This window comes from Corvus kubaryi, unplaced genomic scaffold (genome assembly GCF_017639235.1).
Source record: "Corvus kubaryi isolate FWS band 111438036 unplaced genomic scaffold, C.kubaryi_AGA036_p1.0 37398, whole genome shotgun sequence".
In the NCBI taxonomy this organism is placed as follows: Eukaryota; Metazoa; Chordata; class Aves; order Passeriformes; family Corvidae; genus Corvus; species Corvus kubaryi.
The window spans coordinates 41,580,122-41,598,249 of NW_024581137.1; the positions used below are offsets into that span (position 1 = coordinate 41,580,122).

Here is an 18,128-nt window from a genome sequence, read left to right on the forward strand (position 1 = left end):
AGAAGAACATAAAGAAATAAATGGTGTCTCAAATTATAATAAAAAAGAGAAAAACAGTTTAATAGCTCATTAAATATTTGCATTAGAAATAAAAGTTGTAGGAAAACTCGTCTCAATCTTTGAAAGAAAACTAGTTAAGCTTCAGTCTGAAAAAGTTCTTACAGACAATGGAAAATGAAAATTTGTAGTAGAATTCATATGGGGTTTGATTGCAATATTAATGAACAAAGAAGTATCAGCTCTTGATAATAATACAAAGATTAAGTTAACAGCTCTATTTTATAAAAGCAGCCTAATATTAAATAATGGTTAGGTAATGCTGAGTAGTCTATTTAGTATTCAGGAAAGTTAACATCTTCCATCTCTAAGTGCAAGCACAATTATCTACCCACTGATTGTAGGAACATCTGACTGTTTGTGCCTTCCTCTATAGCAATTATGGGCAACACAGGGACAAAAATACTTAAGACTAAGGGGAGAGAGAGCACTCAGCTTGAAATGTCTTCTCTTCTTTTCATTAATTGCCTTTGTATTCTAGGACCTCAGCTTTTCCCACTGCTTTTGCTCATTTTGTATCTCAGCACCATAAACTACCCATCCATCCTGTTGCTGATGACTTTCAAGTGTGAATCACTGACTTGCCATCTAAATTTTGTGATTTGCTGAGATTTGCTGATGTCTGATGGTAACTGCACTGAGGCCTTGTGTTCCCAACCCTCCTGATTACATTGGTCATGGGAGAACAACATTACAGTGCATCTACACTGCAAGAGCTGTGGTGAATTCAGGTTGTGTGAAATGCTCTGCCAGGCTTTAGCCCATTTGTGTTAGTTACTAGTTGATGCAAAGGCCTGGCAGCACAGAATCTTCCCAAGATTGGAGAGAATCCAATAGAGGGTCACAAGGATTATTAATTTGGTTGGAGCCTCTTTGCTCTGACAGGTTGAGAGAGCTGGGACTGTTCAGCCTGGAGAAGAGAAGGCTCAAGGGCAGCGATGTCATCAATGTACAAAAGAACCTGAAGGGGGGGGAGGGGCAAAGAAGAGCCAGGTTCTTTTTATTCATGCCCAGTGAGAAGACCAGAGACATTAGTCATCAAATGAAACATCTGAGATTCCCTCCTAATATCAGGAAACCCTTCTTCACTGTGAGATTGACCAAGCACTAACACAAATTTCCCAAAAAGGCTGCGGAGTCTCCGTCCTAGAAGGTATACAAAAACTGTCTGGACATGGTCCTGTGCAAGTGGCTGTAGCTGTCCCTGTTTGACTGGGATGGGGGGTGGACCAGATGACCTCCAGAGGTGCCTTTCAACCTCAGCCATTCTGTGATTCTGTGATCTGCCATCTTTTTACCCCACTGCAGAAGCTATACTTGCTCCATCTCGTACAGACAGCAAGACAGTAAAGGTGTTTCCTCCTGGGACAATGCAGTGTTGTACAGAGACACCTGGGATGGCTCAGGAAGAACACAGTGCACTAAGCTGGGCTCACCAGTTCCCATTTCCTTGTATCCAAAGTAGTTCAGCTGAGCACTTGCTTCTGAATCTACTCCCTAGTGCTGTACATCCCAGGAAATTGCTTAGTTTAGTTGCAGTCCTGTGGTTTCCTGCTGGGTCCTAATAAACCTCCCCACATTGGAGATGCTCATGAGGAGACCTTTTGGTTTTCTTTAGGAGCCAAGCCCAGCATGGTTAGAACTCATCAACACCATCAAGTCCAGACTGATTTATTCTGTTGATTGAGATGGCTCTTTCTGAGTGCTTTAGTCCTTGGAGGGCTTTGGAGGTGGCAGTGGCATGGGAGTAGGCTGTAGCAATGCTCATGAGCAACACTCATGCAGTACTGGCCAGTGGAATACAGGCACCTGCTGGTTATACAGGAGTCAGCAGAGGCCTGGCAGGGCCTACACAGGCATCACAGAAGAGGTACTTCGTATGCCTTCATTCAGTCCCTGGTCTGTATTATTCATGTTTCTTTCCATTATTGAGTATATCACAGCCTCTCTTTCCCTGAAAATAGCTATATCAGAAAGGTGTTCTGTCTTGAGTGAATAAGAATATCCATATTTTGCAATTTGGCATCTAAGATTACTCATGTTCCTCCCTGAGTACCAAGCATGATTATTAACAGTACTGTGAAACTGAAAGATTCTAAAATTCCTCTTGTTTTCGTGGGGCACCTCAGTTTTACTCCTGGCAGGAGTTTCACCTGAGGCTTTATGCGATATAATGCCAGCAAACTGAACTGTGAATATAAAATTCCTTGTGCTAAAATAAAAATATTGGGTTTATTGATAAGTGTGAGGTTAAAGTGCAAAATTTATGTATAAGGAAAGCTGTGTGCTATAAAAGGATAATAATTTCTTCTTCAGCTGCTGTTTTAAAAAATACCTTGTGACTTACCAACAACTTCCAATATGCAAACTTGGTGTGTTTGAGATTTTCCATTAGGATTCCTATGGTAAACTTCTGATTTACCTAACTGAAGTACAGTAAGAGGCTTCTCAGTACTGGGACTAGCACATTTATCAAGGTAGAAACATATCATTGTTCTATGCTCTATTCCAATAGACTGTTGAAAAGGAAAATTACATATGTGCTTTATTTTCTAAAGAGTGTGAGTTCATTTTTCTCTTCTTATTATGAATGTGGCCTGTGTTCCACATAGATTTTGAAACCAGATCATTACTGTGCACTTAAGAATATGTAACTTCCTATTACATTTGCTTGTAGGTGTATTATATCTTCAGTATGGAGATGAAACAAAGCAGTTGAGGATGCCGAATGAAATCACAAGCACAGACACAATTCGTGCCCTTTTTGTAAGTGCCTTCCCCCAGCAGCTGACAATGAAAATGCTGGAATCGCCCAGTGTCGCCATTTACATCAAGGATGAGAGCAGAAACATATACTATGAATTGTGTGATGTGAGGTAAGACATGGAATTAGAGCTATGGGTTTGGAGATTTTTTGTGGGTTTTGTTCTGTTGTGCAGTTACAGAATAGAAAGGAGTGGGGTTGATAAGTATCTGACAGAGAATGGCCTGACATATAAGGGCATGTTCAGTGGTATCTGAGTAATCCAGGAGGTCTGGTCTGACAATGCCTTCAGCTGTAGGTGCAATATCCATTGCACAAGCCACTGATAAATGGCATGCCTTGCTGAAATATTTGTATAATACACAAAGCTTCACATATTTAATATGTTTATTGAGTTTTAAATGAGACACAATCACTTAAAATACAGAATACAGAATAAATATTTACAGAAAAACGGAGTTGTTTCTTTGCTGGGAGTGCAAAGCTGGATTTCGTGAGACTGAAGGAACATGAATGTCACTGATGTCCTTACAACAATGCCAGCTAACACAGCCAAAGCTCTGCGGCACTGGTGACCACTGCTGCAGCCCCATCGCCTTCCTGTTATATGTCAGGATGCAGCAACTGATGCAGTTACTTCCCTTCACTAATTCAGAGCTGGGTCAATAAATAGTTCACCTTTCTATCCTTTATTTTGTGGGAGTGCAGCTTCTTAATTAACCATGTTTCTTCAACAGAAATTCCAGGGTCTCAGGTCCCTATAAAGTCCCAAGTCATGCATAAATAAAGCTCTCAGGTACACCTCAGACATGTTGCACTTTGTAAAATGGATAAAATGGACAGAGGAGTGTAAGAAGATGAAGGAGAAAGCGGAAAAGCTGTTTGCTCTCTGCTAGTCTGCCACTAATGCAGGAAAATTATGTGGTGCAAGAGAAGTGTACTGTCCACTGCTGCCTTGTTTCTTCTGGAGATCCTATGGCTAAGGTGTTTCTCCATATCATGTTGCCGTTAAAAGAGCAAGTTGGAGCTTTTCTAGCCCTTCCCCATCCAATTCCCCCATTCCGGTTCTTAATCTTTGGACAGCACCACACTCCATTTTCTCACCTGTGTCTTGCTCTCCCCAGGCTGTCTATCCAGTGTCTTGTCATTAGCCAGTCTCTTGGATTTCAGTTTATTTTAATCTTAGTTGCTTTGCAGACTCCCACACCCCTCTTTGGCCACTGTAATGCCTATGTGAAGACCCATCTGATTTTTTTCATCAACATCATCATCTTTCAACAGTTTCTATACATCAAACAGTTTATTCACAAGATCAGACCAACTGATTGAATCACGATAGGGGTTACCACATCTCTGTTGCCAAGTGCATTATTGCCAACCATCATCTAGCGCTTTGGCTCCTTTTCTCTCCCTTTATCCCTCCATCTTCCCTTGAGTTTCAGACTACCACTTTATGACTTCATCTCCTCCCTGCCCCTGAGAATGCAGTTGTTGATTATCTTAATGCCACTCCGCCTTTTTTTCCCTTGCTCCCATTGCAGACGTCACTCTGCCAGCCTCAGGCCTGGCTCAATCCCAACATCTGCTTCCTCTGTTCCTATGCCTGTATTGTAGAGCATTTCTAGAGGAAATCCCACAGCCCAGCTGACTTCCTCCATAACAAAATTCCTCCATAACAAAATTCCCTCCTTCAGTTCTGCCACCCTTCTTTCTTAGGAAACCTCAGCAATTCCAGGTTAATGGAGTCCATAACATGCACTACCAGCTGCATTTTCACCACCTTTGAATAATTTCCACAACCATTTCTCCATTTCTGTTCCTTACTCTTCACAAGATCTTGCCAGTGTCTACCCTCAGAGAACAGATGAAATGAAGCATCCTTTTTCTCTCCTTTGCTTGCCATGTCTTCCTTCAATCCTCTTCTTCCTTTCCCTTAAACACAGGGGTTTCAGTCAGCTCTTTAAGCTCTTCATCTTCCCTCAGAAGCTGCTCCATGTTCTTCTGTGCCTTGCATTAGGCCATCATACTTCTTCCCCTTTCTTTTTCTCTTTTTTCTCTTTTTTCCTCTTTTTTCTCTTTTTTCCTCTTTTTTTCTCTTTTTTCTCATTTTTTCTCTTTCTCTTTTTTCACTTTTTTTCACTTCTTTCACTTTTTTCACTTTTCTCTTTTTTCTCTTTTTTCTTTTTTCTCTTTTTTTCTGTTTCTCTTTCTCTTTTTTCACTTTTTTCACTTTTTTCACTTTTTTCACTTTTTTCACTTTTTTCACTTTGTTCACTTTGTTCACTTTTCTCTTTTTTCTCGTTTTTCTCATTTTTTCTCTTTTTTCTTTTTTCTATTTTTCTTTTTTCTTTTTTTTTTCTATTTTTTCTCTTTTTTTCTCTTTCTCTTTTTCTTTTTCTTTTTTTCTCTTTTTTTTTTTTTTTTCTTTTTCATTTTTCCCTTCTTTTCCTTTAAATTTTTTTTTGTCACTCGGGACAAAGCCCTCTCTTTCTACTTAAGTAGAAAGTTTTTCCTTAAAACGGTTCAGAACTCTGCGTCCAGTGTAGACTTCACATTTTTGCTCCAGAACATCCCTATTGTACAGTCTTTCCTCTCCCATCACATGGAGAAAAAACACTCGTGTAATCATTCAATTTTTTTAATAGCAGCTGCTGTAATCGTCTTTTCTTGGCAGTTGACACAGGTAATAGGTAATCTTGCTTACTCTTACCCATTCAAATGAAGCAACAAAGATCATTCTCCTATTTTGACAAGCAGATTGTTCCTCATGCATTTATTTTTCACTTGTGCTCTGACTGTATCTTCTCCGTCTTTTTAATCCACTTGTCTTCATTATGAGGGCTCTTCCAAGCCCTCTTCAATGCTACTTTTCATTTCTTGTTAAGTACCAAGTGCCATCTGCTTCCACTTGGTGAATAATGCCAGCTTGAATTCTATGTCTTTAATTTTCAAACAAGTGCTTTCCTGCTCCCTCAGGCAGCCCCTCTAACATGCTTGGAAGGTGTCCTCCACAGACATCTGCAAAGCCACTGCGTTAGTCTCCTTCCCACTCTCTCTGTTGCACTGCCTACTCAGATCATGCCCATGGTTCCAGCATTTGTTTGTCACTCCTCTGTCTGGAGAGACTATGATCTGAGTTCTTTTTGTTTCCTTATCTTCCTGCAGCTATTGTCTTTTGTGACTCCTATTCACCTTGTAAGCTGGTGAAGAGGTTGTCTTCCTGGGATGTTTACGCAGCACACACAGATCCGTGAGGCCTTTGAACATGCCAAGGGCATCTGGGAGCTACAGTAATGCAAATTATAGTAATAATAAAAGTACAGTAATACATACCTGTTATCAGTAATGTTTATCTTAGAATAGCAACATGAGGTGAAATACATTCATATCAGAGATCAAATGCCTAGTATTTTGGTGCTTTGCCTTGCAGCAATGTTTTACTTTAAAGTGTCATGTTTCTACAAGAAATATTTATGGAAAATGCTTTTATAAAAAAACTCCAGTTGTTTGAGGTCCCATCTCATAGCCATCAGACAGAAAAGACAGCAGATAAAACGTATTTAAATGAATAATATGCCATTTGTTGAACAGGAGATGAGAGAGCTTGCTTTGTATTGAGAAGAACATAGTCATAGTCCCACATCCGAGGCAGATGGTGGTAACTGAGGCTCCCAGTGCAGGTCTCAAAGCATTTGCAAGATGGAAAACACTTCATGTTACCATAAATATATGAAGAACTTGAACTTGCCACAAGGTAGCTATTTTGCCATGCAGTCTACAAGTAAACACTCAAAAATACTAAACTTCTCATCAACCCTCTAGTTCTTAAACACAAGACACTGATCTGTCTCTTAAGCTTCAGGGTTTCTTTAATAACTACTTGACATCTACAACAGCAACACAAGTTCTGACTAGCTACCCATTCAAAGCAATCACTGATTGTAATATGACATTGTAAGAAAGAAATTGGACCTGCCCAACAATCCTTCCCTTCATTTTTAAATTATAATCAAGTGATTAAGATCAGTTCACTAGACTTGTAGCTGCACCTGGAGGAAAGGAATTCAGTCACATGTGTAAGTAAATTCTCTAGAGATCACTACAGGGAAATGAACGGAATTGCAGATTTGAAAGGATGTAAGTGAGCATAGATTGGAGGCTTTGCTACTGATTAAATGTGAACCAGAATTCAGCAGAGCTCAGGGCAAGTGTCAAAGCCATTAAATTATTGGAAGGTAGGTCTTGAAACAAAATAGAAAACTCTCCTCTCTTTCCTAAATGTAGTAGTTAAAAAATGAACTAATCAATGACAAAGTATAGAGTCCTAATAAAAAAAAAGCATTCTCGTAGGGCTTTTCATCTAAACCACTTCTGTGTAAGCTTTCATCAAAACTTTTGCTAATTTGTTTCTATAAAACTTACTTTTTCCCTTTAAAAACTGTCTTTATTATAGATAAAGTTTAGAGGAAGAATTTATCTACTACTGAATTTTTAGCTTTTGTGGATTTTTTCAGTTTTGTGAACAAGCTGATAATTAAAATTTCATCAAGAATAATTACAGTTAGACTGCTTTTCTTCTGATATTCTTGCTTCTTAGAACAGCAAAAATTTATGTGGGCTGAGTGCACAATAAAACATGTAAATATTAACTAAATCCCTTTTGAGTGCTGTGCAAATGTTGAAGTTCTATTGTCTTCAAAGTGTTTTCACTCTATGGCAGGATCTTGAAAGAAACTTAACACTATCTAATTTTTATGGGTGTGGAGTTCTAGTGAAAGAATGATACTTCCCATGGGAAAGAAAATCAAAGTAGGCTTTTGTTTGTTTGTGTGTGTCGTAGTTATGGCATTTACGTTTTCCTTATAGATCAGCTGCAGACCTACTATGTTTGTCTGTTGCAAAATTCATCTGTCTGAAAATTTCAGACAACAGAGTAAATAAAACTTCTTTCATCTGTTGTCATTGCTGATTCTTTTAATTCCAGGAATATTCAAGACCGATCTTTCCTTAAAGTTTACAACAAAGATCCTGCACACGCATTTAATCACACTTCCAGAGCTGTAAATGGAGATATAAGGGTAAGTACTAGTGCTGCATTTATACTCTTTCCCTCCAGGTTTTATGCTAGATGTTTGAATTCTGAAATGTAATATGTACACAGCAATTCATAAAATCAGGGGTATATGTATGACGCATACACAGAAGAGGGAATAAATAATGCTTGTTGTAATGTGTTTTAACTGCTTTTCTTTTTCCAGTTATTTGACATGGGCATTAACTGGTTTCTTGATCTTGTTTAAATGCAATAAAGCATGTGAAGCAAAACACAGCCTTTAATTATGTATTTTGTGACACAGACAATACTCAGAGTTTTTTACAGCTTCCTCTCTGTGTTTCCAAACCCTTTACACTGAAGTATGGCATGGTGTTAGTACACTCCAGCAAAGTTTCAGCAGGGATTGGTTTCCAGTGACTGAGCAGATGTACCTCACTTGAAGGCTGCTGAAACTCTTTGTAAATGACAATTTTGGATAGGAAATTCTGATAAACATTGTGGTGTAAATGGTTTTGTCTTTTTCTAAAATTTTCTACCTGTGCTGAAAAAGGATGAGTATATTTGCATTTTCAGGTGAATGTTTTGTATTAGGAAACTACAGAGAATGCATTTGAAACATTTGATTTGTCTCTCTCGCTGTGTCTACCTTTTGCTGCACTGTCACCTCCCGCCCTGATGCCAAGAGGGCAGGAGATGCAGCTGTGGGGCACCTCTTCCACCATGTTGCCTGCAGCTGGTGTTGCAGGAGAGGGTGGTGGTGAGATTACACAGCCTCATCTCCTCCCCACCCATCCTAGGTCTGTCCACAGGAAACAGTACAACCAAACTAACTCAATGGGGCCAGAAGAGAATGCCGCTACTGTCCTACCTGCTTTGTGCCTTCCAAAGCTGATTCAACTGTGCAGAAAATTTCCTGTGATTTCCTGTGATTTCCTTAATTGTACATTTGCTACTTGGTTTCATTATCAATTCTGAGCATGTCTCACTGCTTTATTACTAATATTTTGTATAAGTGCTTCTTGTGTTTCAACAGTTAAGGGCTACAATATTTTAGAAAGATTGAAATAGTTTATTTACAGGCAGTATTCTCAACCGCCTCTCATTTATGCACTTCAGTTATTAAATAGTCCTTTGGATAGGTCAGAAATCTAATTACTTGATTTTTCACACTGCTGCACACACAACATGAGAAAGGAAATGGATGTGCTTCAAAGGGAAGATGTGATCATTTTTTGTGTATTCTGTAACATACTGAAATTCTTCAGTTCTAGTTATATTCTGTGGCAGTAAGTGGATGTATCTGATACATCTCATTCATATCCAAAGGCATGACATACTGTCATGGTGCATTAGGACATTAATGCTTGTAACTGTGGCTTTATGAAGTTATGTTATACTCTTCTTGTTCCATGTACAGTAGATGCTGAAGGTATATACCGTGGCTTTATTTGTGTGTTCTAGGCCTGTTTGAAGGTACTATTGTAGTTAACTACATATATTTGAAAGTAAAAACTACTTCTTTGGCCCTCTTTCAGGCATTTGCTGCCTAGCAGAATTGTTTTGAACACAGGTGCTGCCTCTGTGCAAAAACTGCAATTATTTGAATTGTTTATTTTAAAATCCTATGTTGTACAACAGATACGCACACTCAACATCTCCTGGTTATGCCTGAGTCAGCACCTGTTGGTCATAACTAAAAAATAATGGTGATGCAGTGATGACCTTTGCAGAGGTGGTGTTTTCATGGCAGAATGTTGTATTTTACTTTACAGAAATGCAAAGACGCCATTTTGAAATTCTGTGCACCAGCAAAAGAGCTATTTTCTCATCTGGCTTTTGCTTTGCATTGGCAGATTTCTTGTCTTTCTGGTCTGAGAGGTGAAGTCAGAGCCAGGATGTTCATAGAGGCTTTGTGGAGAAACATGCAAAAAGTCTTCCTTTTGATCTATGTGAACTTCTGCACTTCAAAGTTATGAGCATGGAAACAAGCGATTTCTTGAGCTCCAGAAATACTGAAACCTGTTTTTCTAAGGATGTGTGTCTTTTGGTTGGGTTCTTCCTTATGCAGCAACACTCAGGTCCTAAGTGAGGCTTTTGCCAAAGCTGTAACACTCTCCATCCTCTAGAATCTAAAAAGCTGAAGCCCACACTGCAACTGTTCCTCTTTGGCAGAAGTACAGTAGGATCTTCTGTCAAATCTCTAATTTGGCAAAATTTATAGGGATGTAGTAGTCTTATGATTTCTACTCATTGGTTAAATCTGGTCGAAATTTGCCTGGGGATTCACAGGTTATTAGTTCAGCAGAAAAAAGCCACCAATAACCAGATGGATTATTTATCCCTCTTCCCTTAGCAAGGAGGTGGAAATGTGAGGGTTATAAGTGAAAAACACGTACGTTTTATGTACTGGTATCGCAGAGTACCCATAAGATTGCACAAAAACCTTTCCTTCCTATCTCTCCTTTTATGTTTGCATATCCTTGCATTAGGCAAATTGTTATATCATACAATATATGAGTGCTAAATTGACTACAGTGGGAAGGAGGGAGTTTGTGCTTGGCATCATGTTTAACTGTTTCAAAATACCTACGGAAAAGCAGCTGATTGTCAGACTGTTGAAAAGCAGAATTTAGAATATAATGAATTAGTCATTTTAAGTATATTTTTCCATGGTGATACTCTGAGTGTGGTTGTATCTCCTGTCATCTGTGAGTTAAAACTTTATTTTCTTGATGTTTGGGAAAGTTTTGCCTTTACAGATTTTTCTACTGTTTGTCTTCTTGTCCCTTTGGAATGTTCATCCCTGGGTTTGATGAAGTTCAGGCTTCTATTCATGTGCTTTATAATAATTTCCATGTAACTGGCCCAAAATAATCTAAGAAAATAGTATTAGCTGCCAGCTTGAACACCTGTTTTAACTACCAAACAGATGTGAGACCCGTATAGGAATTGGCAGTAACACTTGAAGTATTAAGTATTATCCATATGGACAAGAAGATTCAGAATGTGCAAGAAGAATGTGGGATCTGTAACCTTCAGATCTTCCATTGAACCATTCAGCTTTCATGTTCATTAATCCTAATTTTCCTGCTCTTCTTTGTTTCATGCATTTTTCTGAGTGGGTTGTGTTTGAGAAAAGAGAATTGGCTGAGGGTCCAAGCAACCTCTAAAGGAAAGATTTTATTGAAATCCTTCTGAGTGCCTCACTTGCTTACTGGTATTGGCCACTTACATCTCAAAGAGTGTGGTCTGCTTGACAGGTCTGCTATGTTGAATGCTGCTAAGCAAGAAGTAGCCACATAGTACAGTCTCACTGAGTATTTGTGCTTGTGCTCTTCCTTTTTTATTTTTCCTTTCCCAAAATGTATGCTGTAAATATACAACAGCTGGGTTGTTTTTTTTTTAATGTATCTTCCCATTGCTGTCTTTCATTCATTTATTTCTTCACTTGAGCTTGTATCATTTATGAGCACTTTCTAGCTCTCTGTGCAACAATACTTTCTTCTGACAAAATACTATCTTATGAACAATTGTTTATATGGTCTATTTCTTCCCCCTGGCATTGTTCTGAATTCCAGTGTAAATGCATGTACACAGCCATGCAGCTCTGTGCCCTTAGAATTACTGTTTGTGATTTGCATAGGTTGGAAGAAGGGCCCAGGTTAGCAATGGTGTAGACTGAATGCCAGGACATGGCACTAAAGAACTAACAGTGGGGCTTTAAATGTTGCTGAGTGAATTGAGTTTCTTTGCAAGTGTCACACAGCTCCTTTCATCCTGGGCTGTTGAGCTGAAGTGATTCCCCCACTGAATGTGCACAGCATATTTTCTATCCTCTTTCCCTACACCCTCCTTCCCTCCTTTTCTGGAGTGGCTAAAGGCTAAAGAAATTTAAATTATAATCTCCCCCTACTGTTATAGAAACTAGTCAGTGTTTCTGGTGGCACAGCTGGATGCTAATAACGTTGGCTTATGCAGTGGTTTGTTTTGGGCTTCACTTACCAGCCAATTCTGAGAACTGGGAGGGAGTTTTTGCTTCATAAGAAAGCAGTGGCTATTTTGCTTGGCACTCTTTTTCTTCCCATCCACCTGCCCTAAAGTCTGTGGGGTACACTTTATTTTGAAATGTCCTAGACCTACCATTGTTTCGCTTAATTCTCTGACTTGCATAAGATCTCTGCTGGGTGAGGTCAGAATATCCTAAGAATGCTTGTTGTGGCTGTTGTTGTATTGAGGTATGCTTTGAGGTGTTTTGCTTTTTTTTTAGAGACTGTTTCTCTAAGAAAGAACAATTAGGGCAAGTTGAGTCAGAGCTCAGCTGGAGCCGTGCAGGGTATCTGGAAACTCCACATTTTATGGGAGTCAGAGTGGCAAAAAGATGATGATGTTCCTGACAGCAGTGGGGCTGCCAGGGTGAGAGGAGAGGAGTTAAAATGAGTTGTATAGGAAAATGAGACAGACATTTGGTAAGTTGGGTAAACTTGTGCTAAATAGCTTTTATTATTGAAATTGCACACCACCAACTTTTCAGTTTTCCCTTGAAAGCAACTGGTTAGCAGGCTGCTAACATAGCTCTCTAGAGCCAGATGCAATTTGTGAACTTGAAAATACCCTACAAGTGCTAAAAACCCTCAAACAACTGCCCAAGAATTTAAGGCTTCCCAGGAGGCTAAAATTCAGTGCTGCTTTGCAGAAAAGACAGAGAAATAATAAAAGCAGATGAATTTTTCTGTGTTCTTAAGGTACCTGTAAATATACATCCAGCTTCTTTAATTTCTTTTCATTGGATAGCTTATGATCTTAACATCAATAAACATAAAAGTTGCAAATGCTGCCACAGTTATAGCTTTACATTGCATACTACAGCTAAAAAAAAAAAAGAGCTCCTTGCGCTACATAGAGGTATTTAGAACAAAAGTATTTATTGGAAAATAATTCAAGCAATAAATTGAGTGAATGCATTTTAGTGCTAGGATGCCTGCAGGACAGCATCTATGTAAGTTGCTATATGTTTACCTTACTGATTCTATTACTTTAAAACTTTGTTTCCTTTTGGGAAGAAAAAAAAAAAAAACAAAAACCAAAATGAAAAGGCAAATGCTAATACCTCTATTATCTGATAGAGACCTTCCAAATGATACAAATCTCATCTCTCCTGCTGTTTTGCTGTCTGCTTTTTCTAGTGCTCTTTTTGTCATTGAGAGGTTATGACAACATAAGCCATATTGTATTTATAAACATCACGTGTTTCCTTGATATGACTTGCAGTGTCTGCCAAACAGAACACATGGAAGAAACATTTCTCATTAGCTCAGCATTGGTTTTGGTTATACTGATTTCCGGGACAGGAAAAATGCCTTCCTTACTCAGATTTAACTTTCATACAGTAGAAAGAAAGCCTCTGAGTGTCCATGAAATCTCTTGAGCAGAGACGCTGCAGCTCTTTCAGGCCACATACTTTGTCTGACAAAAAGAGAAAAAGCAGTTTATTTTAAAGAGCAGATGTAATGGCATGTATTGCTGAAACTAATTCTGAATTAAAATACCTGCCAAAGTCATCTAGAAACAGAACTCACCAGGAGCTGTAAGGTAAGATGATGCTTATAAATAATGAAGGATATGTAATTTTTTTTTTACTATTATTTTCCAAATGAAAATATATTTTCAGATTAACTGGGAATTTAAATCAGAACAATGAAAACTGTTTCTTCTTCCTTCAGCTGTTGAAAAAATATTTAATTGCTCTTTAAACCACCAAACTCTACTCTTAGATTTTATGTCTAGTTTCAAACTTACATATTGAACATGAACAGTTATTTTCCAACTTGCTGTTACAAATCTTGCTGAGATCTGACCAAAATATATAAAAGAAGTCTCTGATATTCTGGATTTTCTTTTTACTGATATGGATTTTACTACTTTTGCTTTGAGTGGGTTTTCAGTAGTTACCAATTATTTATGCATGTACAGACCTGCAGATATCAAGGAGTACCTGCATCAAATTAGTCTGTGATGAAAGACTGTAAATGTACCTGTTCTCTTTCATTCATGTGTCCTTTGATATACAATACCTACTGCTGTGCAAAGCCTAAATTAGTGAGAAAAAGGATAGAATTATAAAGAAAAAAAATTATTTTTATTTTAGCTACACATAAAACAATATATTAATCTCAAATGTTTTCTAGCTCAAAGCTGCTTTGTTTAAAGATACAGATCCTGCATTACAATTGGATGGACACTGCACTGTTTCTTTTTTAATATGATGGCTTTGTGCTTTGGTGTATTTTATTTATTTCACAAACATTAGAAATAGTATTATATGTATGTATAGGGAATATATGTATGCATAAGGAATATAACCTTGTATTACCATACCAAGATTTTAAAAGATACTTCTGGGTTTTTTTTAAATTTTCAAATAATGAGTATGGATTTTAAGTCGATATGAAGCTGCCGTTGAAAGAAAGTGCCATGTTCTTGATATGAAACCTCGCAAAGAACACGAGCTTGCCACGCCCATGCAATCATCTCCCAGTTAGTCTGAGTGTCATATGGTAGATATCACAAACCAGTAACCTGGAAACTCCCAGAGAGTGGAATTTTTAGGGAGTGGGTTCTTTATTTCCCACTAACAGGCCTGTATTCAAGCTGGTCTGCCTTTCATGTTGAGGTTTGCTGAGAGCTTACCCTGCAGCTGATGAAGTTACTTAAAGACAACATATTATCTGTTTTGGGTGAAGGTCTTTCCAGCCTGTCATTAAAACTGGAAATCTTATCTCTCATGTATGTCTGAGGTTCTTAGGCAAAGATTTTGCTGCCTTCAGTGACAGCTTGCCCTGCATAAAAACATAAGGATTGGATTTGAGTCCATTTTTTATTGTCTACTAGTTTCTGCTTTTATTCTTACTCCGCCTCTTTTTACATAATGTTTCCTTGTGCCAATTCTTTCGAAGTTTTGCTCTTTCTTTTTTTTCCCCCCTGCTTTCCTTGCTTTTAGTACAACAGTTTGCACTAATTTGACTGCTTGAAATTCCTAAATAGATGACAGAGTCAGCTGTTGCCAGAGCTCCCTAAACACATTGATAGATGATAAAAATGCTCATGGCTGTGACCTCCCTTACCAGGAGGGGAGGTCCTCCTTTACCTCCTTTGTAAACCAGGTAGCTTATCTGAATTGCAGGAGTCACGCAAGTCAAAGTCCAGTCAAGTTTTATGACTTCCAGGTAGCTTTCCAAATGAGCTGTTACTCAAAAGAGGGGTTAAAAATCACTTTTTGAAGGTGGGCGTTTTGCTACCAGGGTTCCCAGAACCAAGTGAAGTTAGCAACAATGTTTTTTCTTCTTCAAACAACCCATTCTTCTTGTCATCCAGGACCTTAGCTTTTTCAGTAAGTTTTTCACAAATCCAAAATGCGTTAGTTCATGTGATCGTGTCCCAGATTCTCTGCTTTTATTAGTCATTAGCCTTATGAATACTAAAGAGAATTAATTCTGTCCCTATCTTCCTTTTAACAAAGAGGAGTAAACCATTACCTGGTGTTTAAGGGAACACAGTTACACATCTGAGAATCTTGATTCTTCTCCATGTTGGATTGCACTTTTTCTAATAAGGGCTCTGGAAAACTAATCAGTCTTCTGAAAATATGAGCAGTAAAAATATCTTTCCTTGGATACAGGTTAAGATCTGGGGTTAAAAAAAGCCTCAGCTGGCAAAAGCAAGACAGTTGCAAATATCAGCACTCAGTAGGACTCCATGAGAAATGATGTGATGCTGAAATTATTTTTTGTCTGAATAGATGCCTTTCTTACATCATTGCAAATTTGAACTCCATGTGACTAAGTGAAAAGACTGAGCGGGTGTGTTGGGTAAAGGGCTAGTCCCTGTATCACTTGATATTTACTATAGATAGCTTGACCTTTGGCTAAACTAGATTGTTTACTTCAGCCATGCTGACCAATTTGTATATTTTTGGGATAGAAGGAAGTAAAATGAAAAGAAAATGTAGGATTCAAACAGTATAGGAAGAAGTTTGTGATCTAAGAAGACTCTTAGTTGGTGCACTGATAGCACTTCTAACACTTCAAAAGACATACAACTGCAAATGCTGTTTGACCTTATAGCAATGAGCTGTGGTGTGGCTTGGACACTTGCATTGCAAAATTCAGTTGAATTAAAGACTTTCCATGACCATTTCTCCTGCCAATAGTGCTGACTCCAGAACTCAGCACAGCACCTTACTTCTTCTGACTTTCTGCGTCCTTATATTGGAAGAAACAGGTGTAAACATGCTGCTTATGTCTTTTGACTATCAGCTCTGTTTTATAGTATTTTTATATTATTTACATTCTAACCCATTTCATATATCTGTAGTAGGAATTTTATTTTGACTCATTTGTTTGGTAATGTAAGATGAGAGCAAGGGTTACGCTTTCTTTATGTTCATTTAACTATATTAAGTTGTTCAGTTTTATTTGTCTTCAGTGCAATGAGAAGAGATACAAATATGGAACAAAAATAAGAGCTGAGTCGTTAGTACAGGGAGTCAGGAAGCCATGCATTTATTTTGATTTATGAGTGCAGTTACTAAAAGTATTTTTCTTTTAAATAGCAGGAATCTGATATACAGTATATTTAAACCAAATAAAAATGCTGATCTGTACCAGAACTGTATATCTTTGAAACTATTCCTTTTTTGGAAAAAAAAGAGATGACCCCATCAGCTCTGTGGTGCCCTGAGGAAGTGCTGAAATTGAGGCTGGTCTGAAGGGTTTGGCTCCCTGCATTGGTGGTGGTTGTCTCTGTTATGTACATGGTGTCCTTCATCTCTTCAAAGAGAACAGGGAGGGGGGAGGAAATGCTTTATGCATTTTCATGAATTACATGACTCTGTTCTCAGAAAATTCTACCATAAAAAGCATCAGTGGAAAATCAAAAGAAAGGAACTGTTGGTTTGAAAGCAAAAGCAACAATTGGTTTGAATGCAGCACTATTTATGAGGGTTGCCATAATGTTAACTTTAGAAAAATAGATCAGTAACAGCTTTTTTATATTCAATCCAAACAATCTAATAGCTTATGGAATGGGTGGGCCATGCTATACTGATGAGATAAATGTGGATATTGGCAAACCAATGATGTAATTATGTGAATTCGACCTTTTTAGGACTGAAATGTGTTATGTTTTAGTGTGTTTATATTTTTGTCATTTGTGATAAAACCCTGAAAAATCTTGGCTGAAATGCCAGGAGATTTCTTAGTGCACTCACCATTCTGTCTGCATAGTACACAAAGGAAGCATAGGAAAATAAAGCATGAGAAATTTATTAACTTCTCTCTACTTAATTGGATAATCTAAACTTTTTTTTAACTCTCACATTTCATTTGTTCATAGGAAATTAAATACATAAATAGGCAGAAATGAGTGCCTGTTAACTGATCTGGGTGTTTGTCTTGCCAATCAGGAGTAAAGACTGGTAGCAGGGAGATAGCTGAAATGATGAAATGCTGCTGGGGAAATAAAGTTCCACACAGAGGCACTGTGATTTCAGACAGGCCAATCAATGCAAAATGTGCTGCATCTCATCCATCTTTTTGCTCACTTCGCCTAAAGCCTAAAGTGTGGCTAGACTGGAAGCTCTCATGGGGCGGATCTGGGTCAGCCTCCGAGTGGCCTTGTGCTCCCTTCCCTTCCAAGCACGGTTCAGCCAGTGTGTTGTCAAAGTTGTCTGACTGACAGCTAATCTGTGACAGCAGGTTCAGTACAGGTATAACCAGGCTAGTCCAAATACAGAACCCATTCCTGTAGCTATGTTTAAGAGGATGCATGTTGTAAGCTCACTGTTTTATGGGAAGAACAGCGATACTGCTTTCCTCTTATTTTTTTGTTTGCTTCTTGTTTTACACCTGAAAAAAAGGTGACCTCCATGTAGGAATGGGAAGGGCCGTCGAACATTATGATGGCCAAAGAGCTCTTGATGTGCAGGTGTTTTCTTGTGGTCGTAAGTCTGTGTGGTCAGGGGATTGATAACATGATGGAATTGATAAGGGGAAAATTCTTCTGAGAAGTAAAGGCTGCATGTACATGCGCATGTACACACACATGACATCTCTCATCACTTGCCAGAGCTTGGTGATGATTTCATCAAACCAGAGTTTCTGTTGTCCCCCTCTAACAACCAGACATGTACAGAGGGCAGCAGCCACCTCAGCGTTCTCTCTCAGCACGCAGTCCCACTGCTCGGGGCCTCTCAGA

The 18,128-nt window shown here is 38.4% G+C and overlaps 1 protein-coding gene across 20 annotated transcripts in view; it reads left to right on the plus strand.

Moving 5' to 3' along the window:
- KIAA1217 (KIAA1217 ortholog) overlaps positions 1 to 18,128 on the plus strand; it is a 364,764-nt gene that overhangs the window by 283,533 nt on the left and 63,103 nt on the right. For 19 of the 20 annotated variants that reach the window (XM_042042936.1, XM_042042934.1, XM_042042929.1 and 16 more), the window contains 2 exons: positions 2,735 to 2,933; positions 7,806 to 7,899. In XM_042042936.1, the coding sequence (XP_041898870.1) occupies positions 2,735 to 2,933; positions 7,806 to 7,899 (293 nt within the window). Of the gene's footprint in view, positions 1 to 2,734; positions 2,934 to 7,805; positions 7,900 to 13,209; positions 13,467 to 18,128 lie in introns of those variants that run through there. The other variant, XM_042042946.1, reaches the window with a different exon arrangement.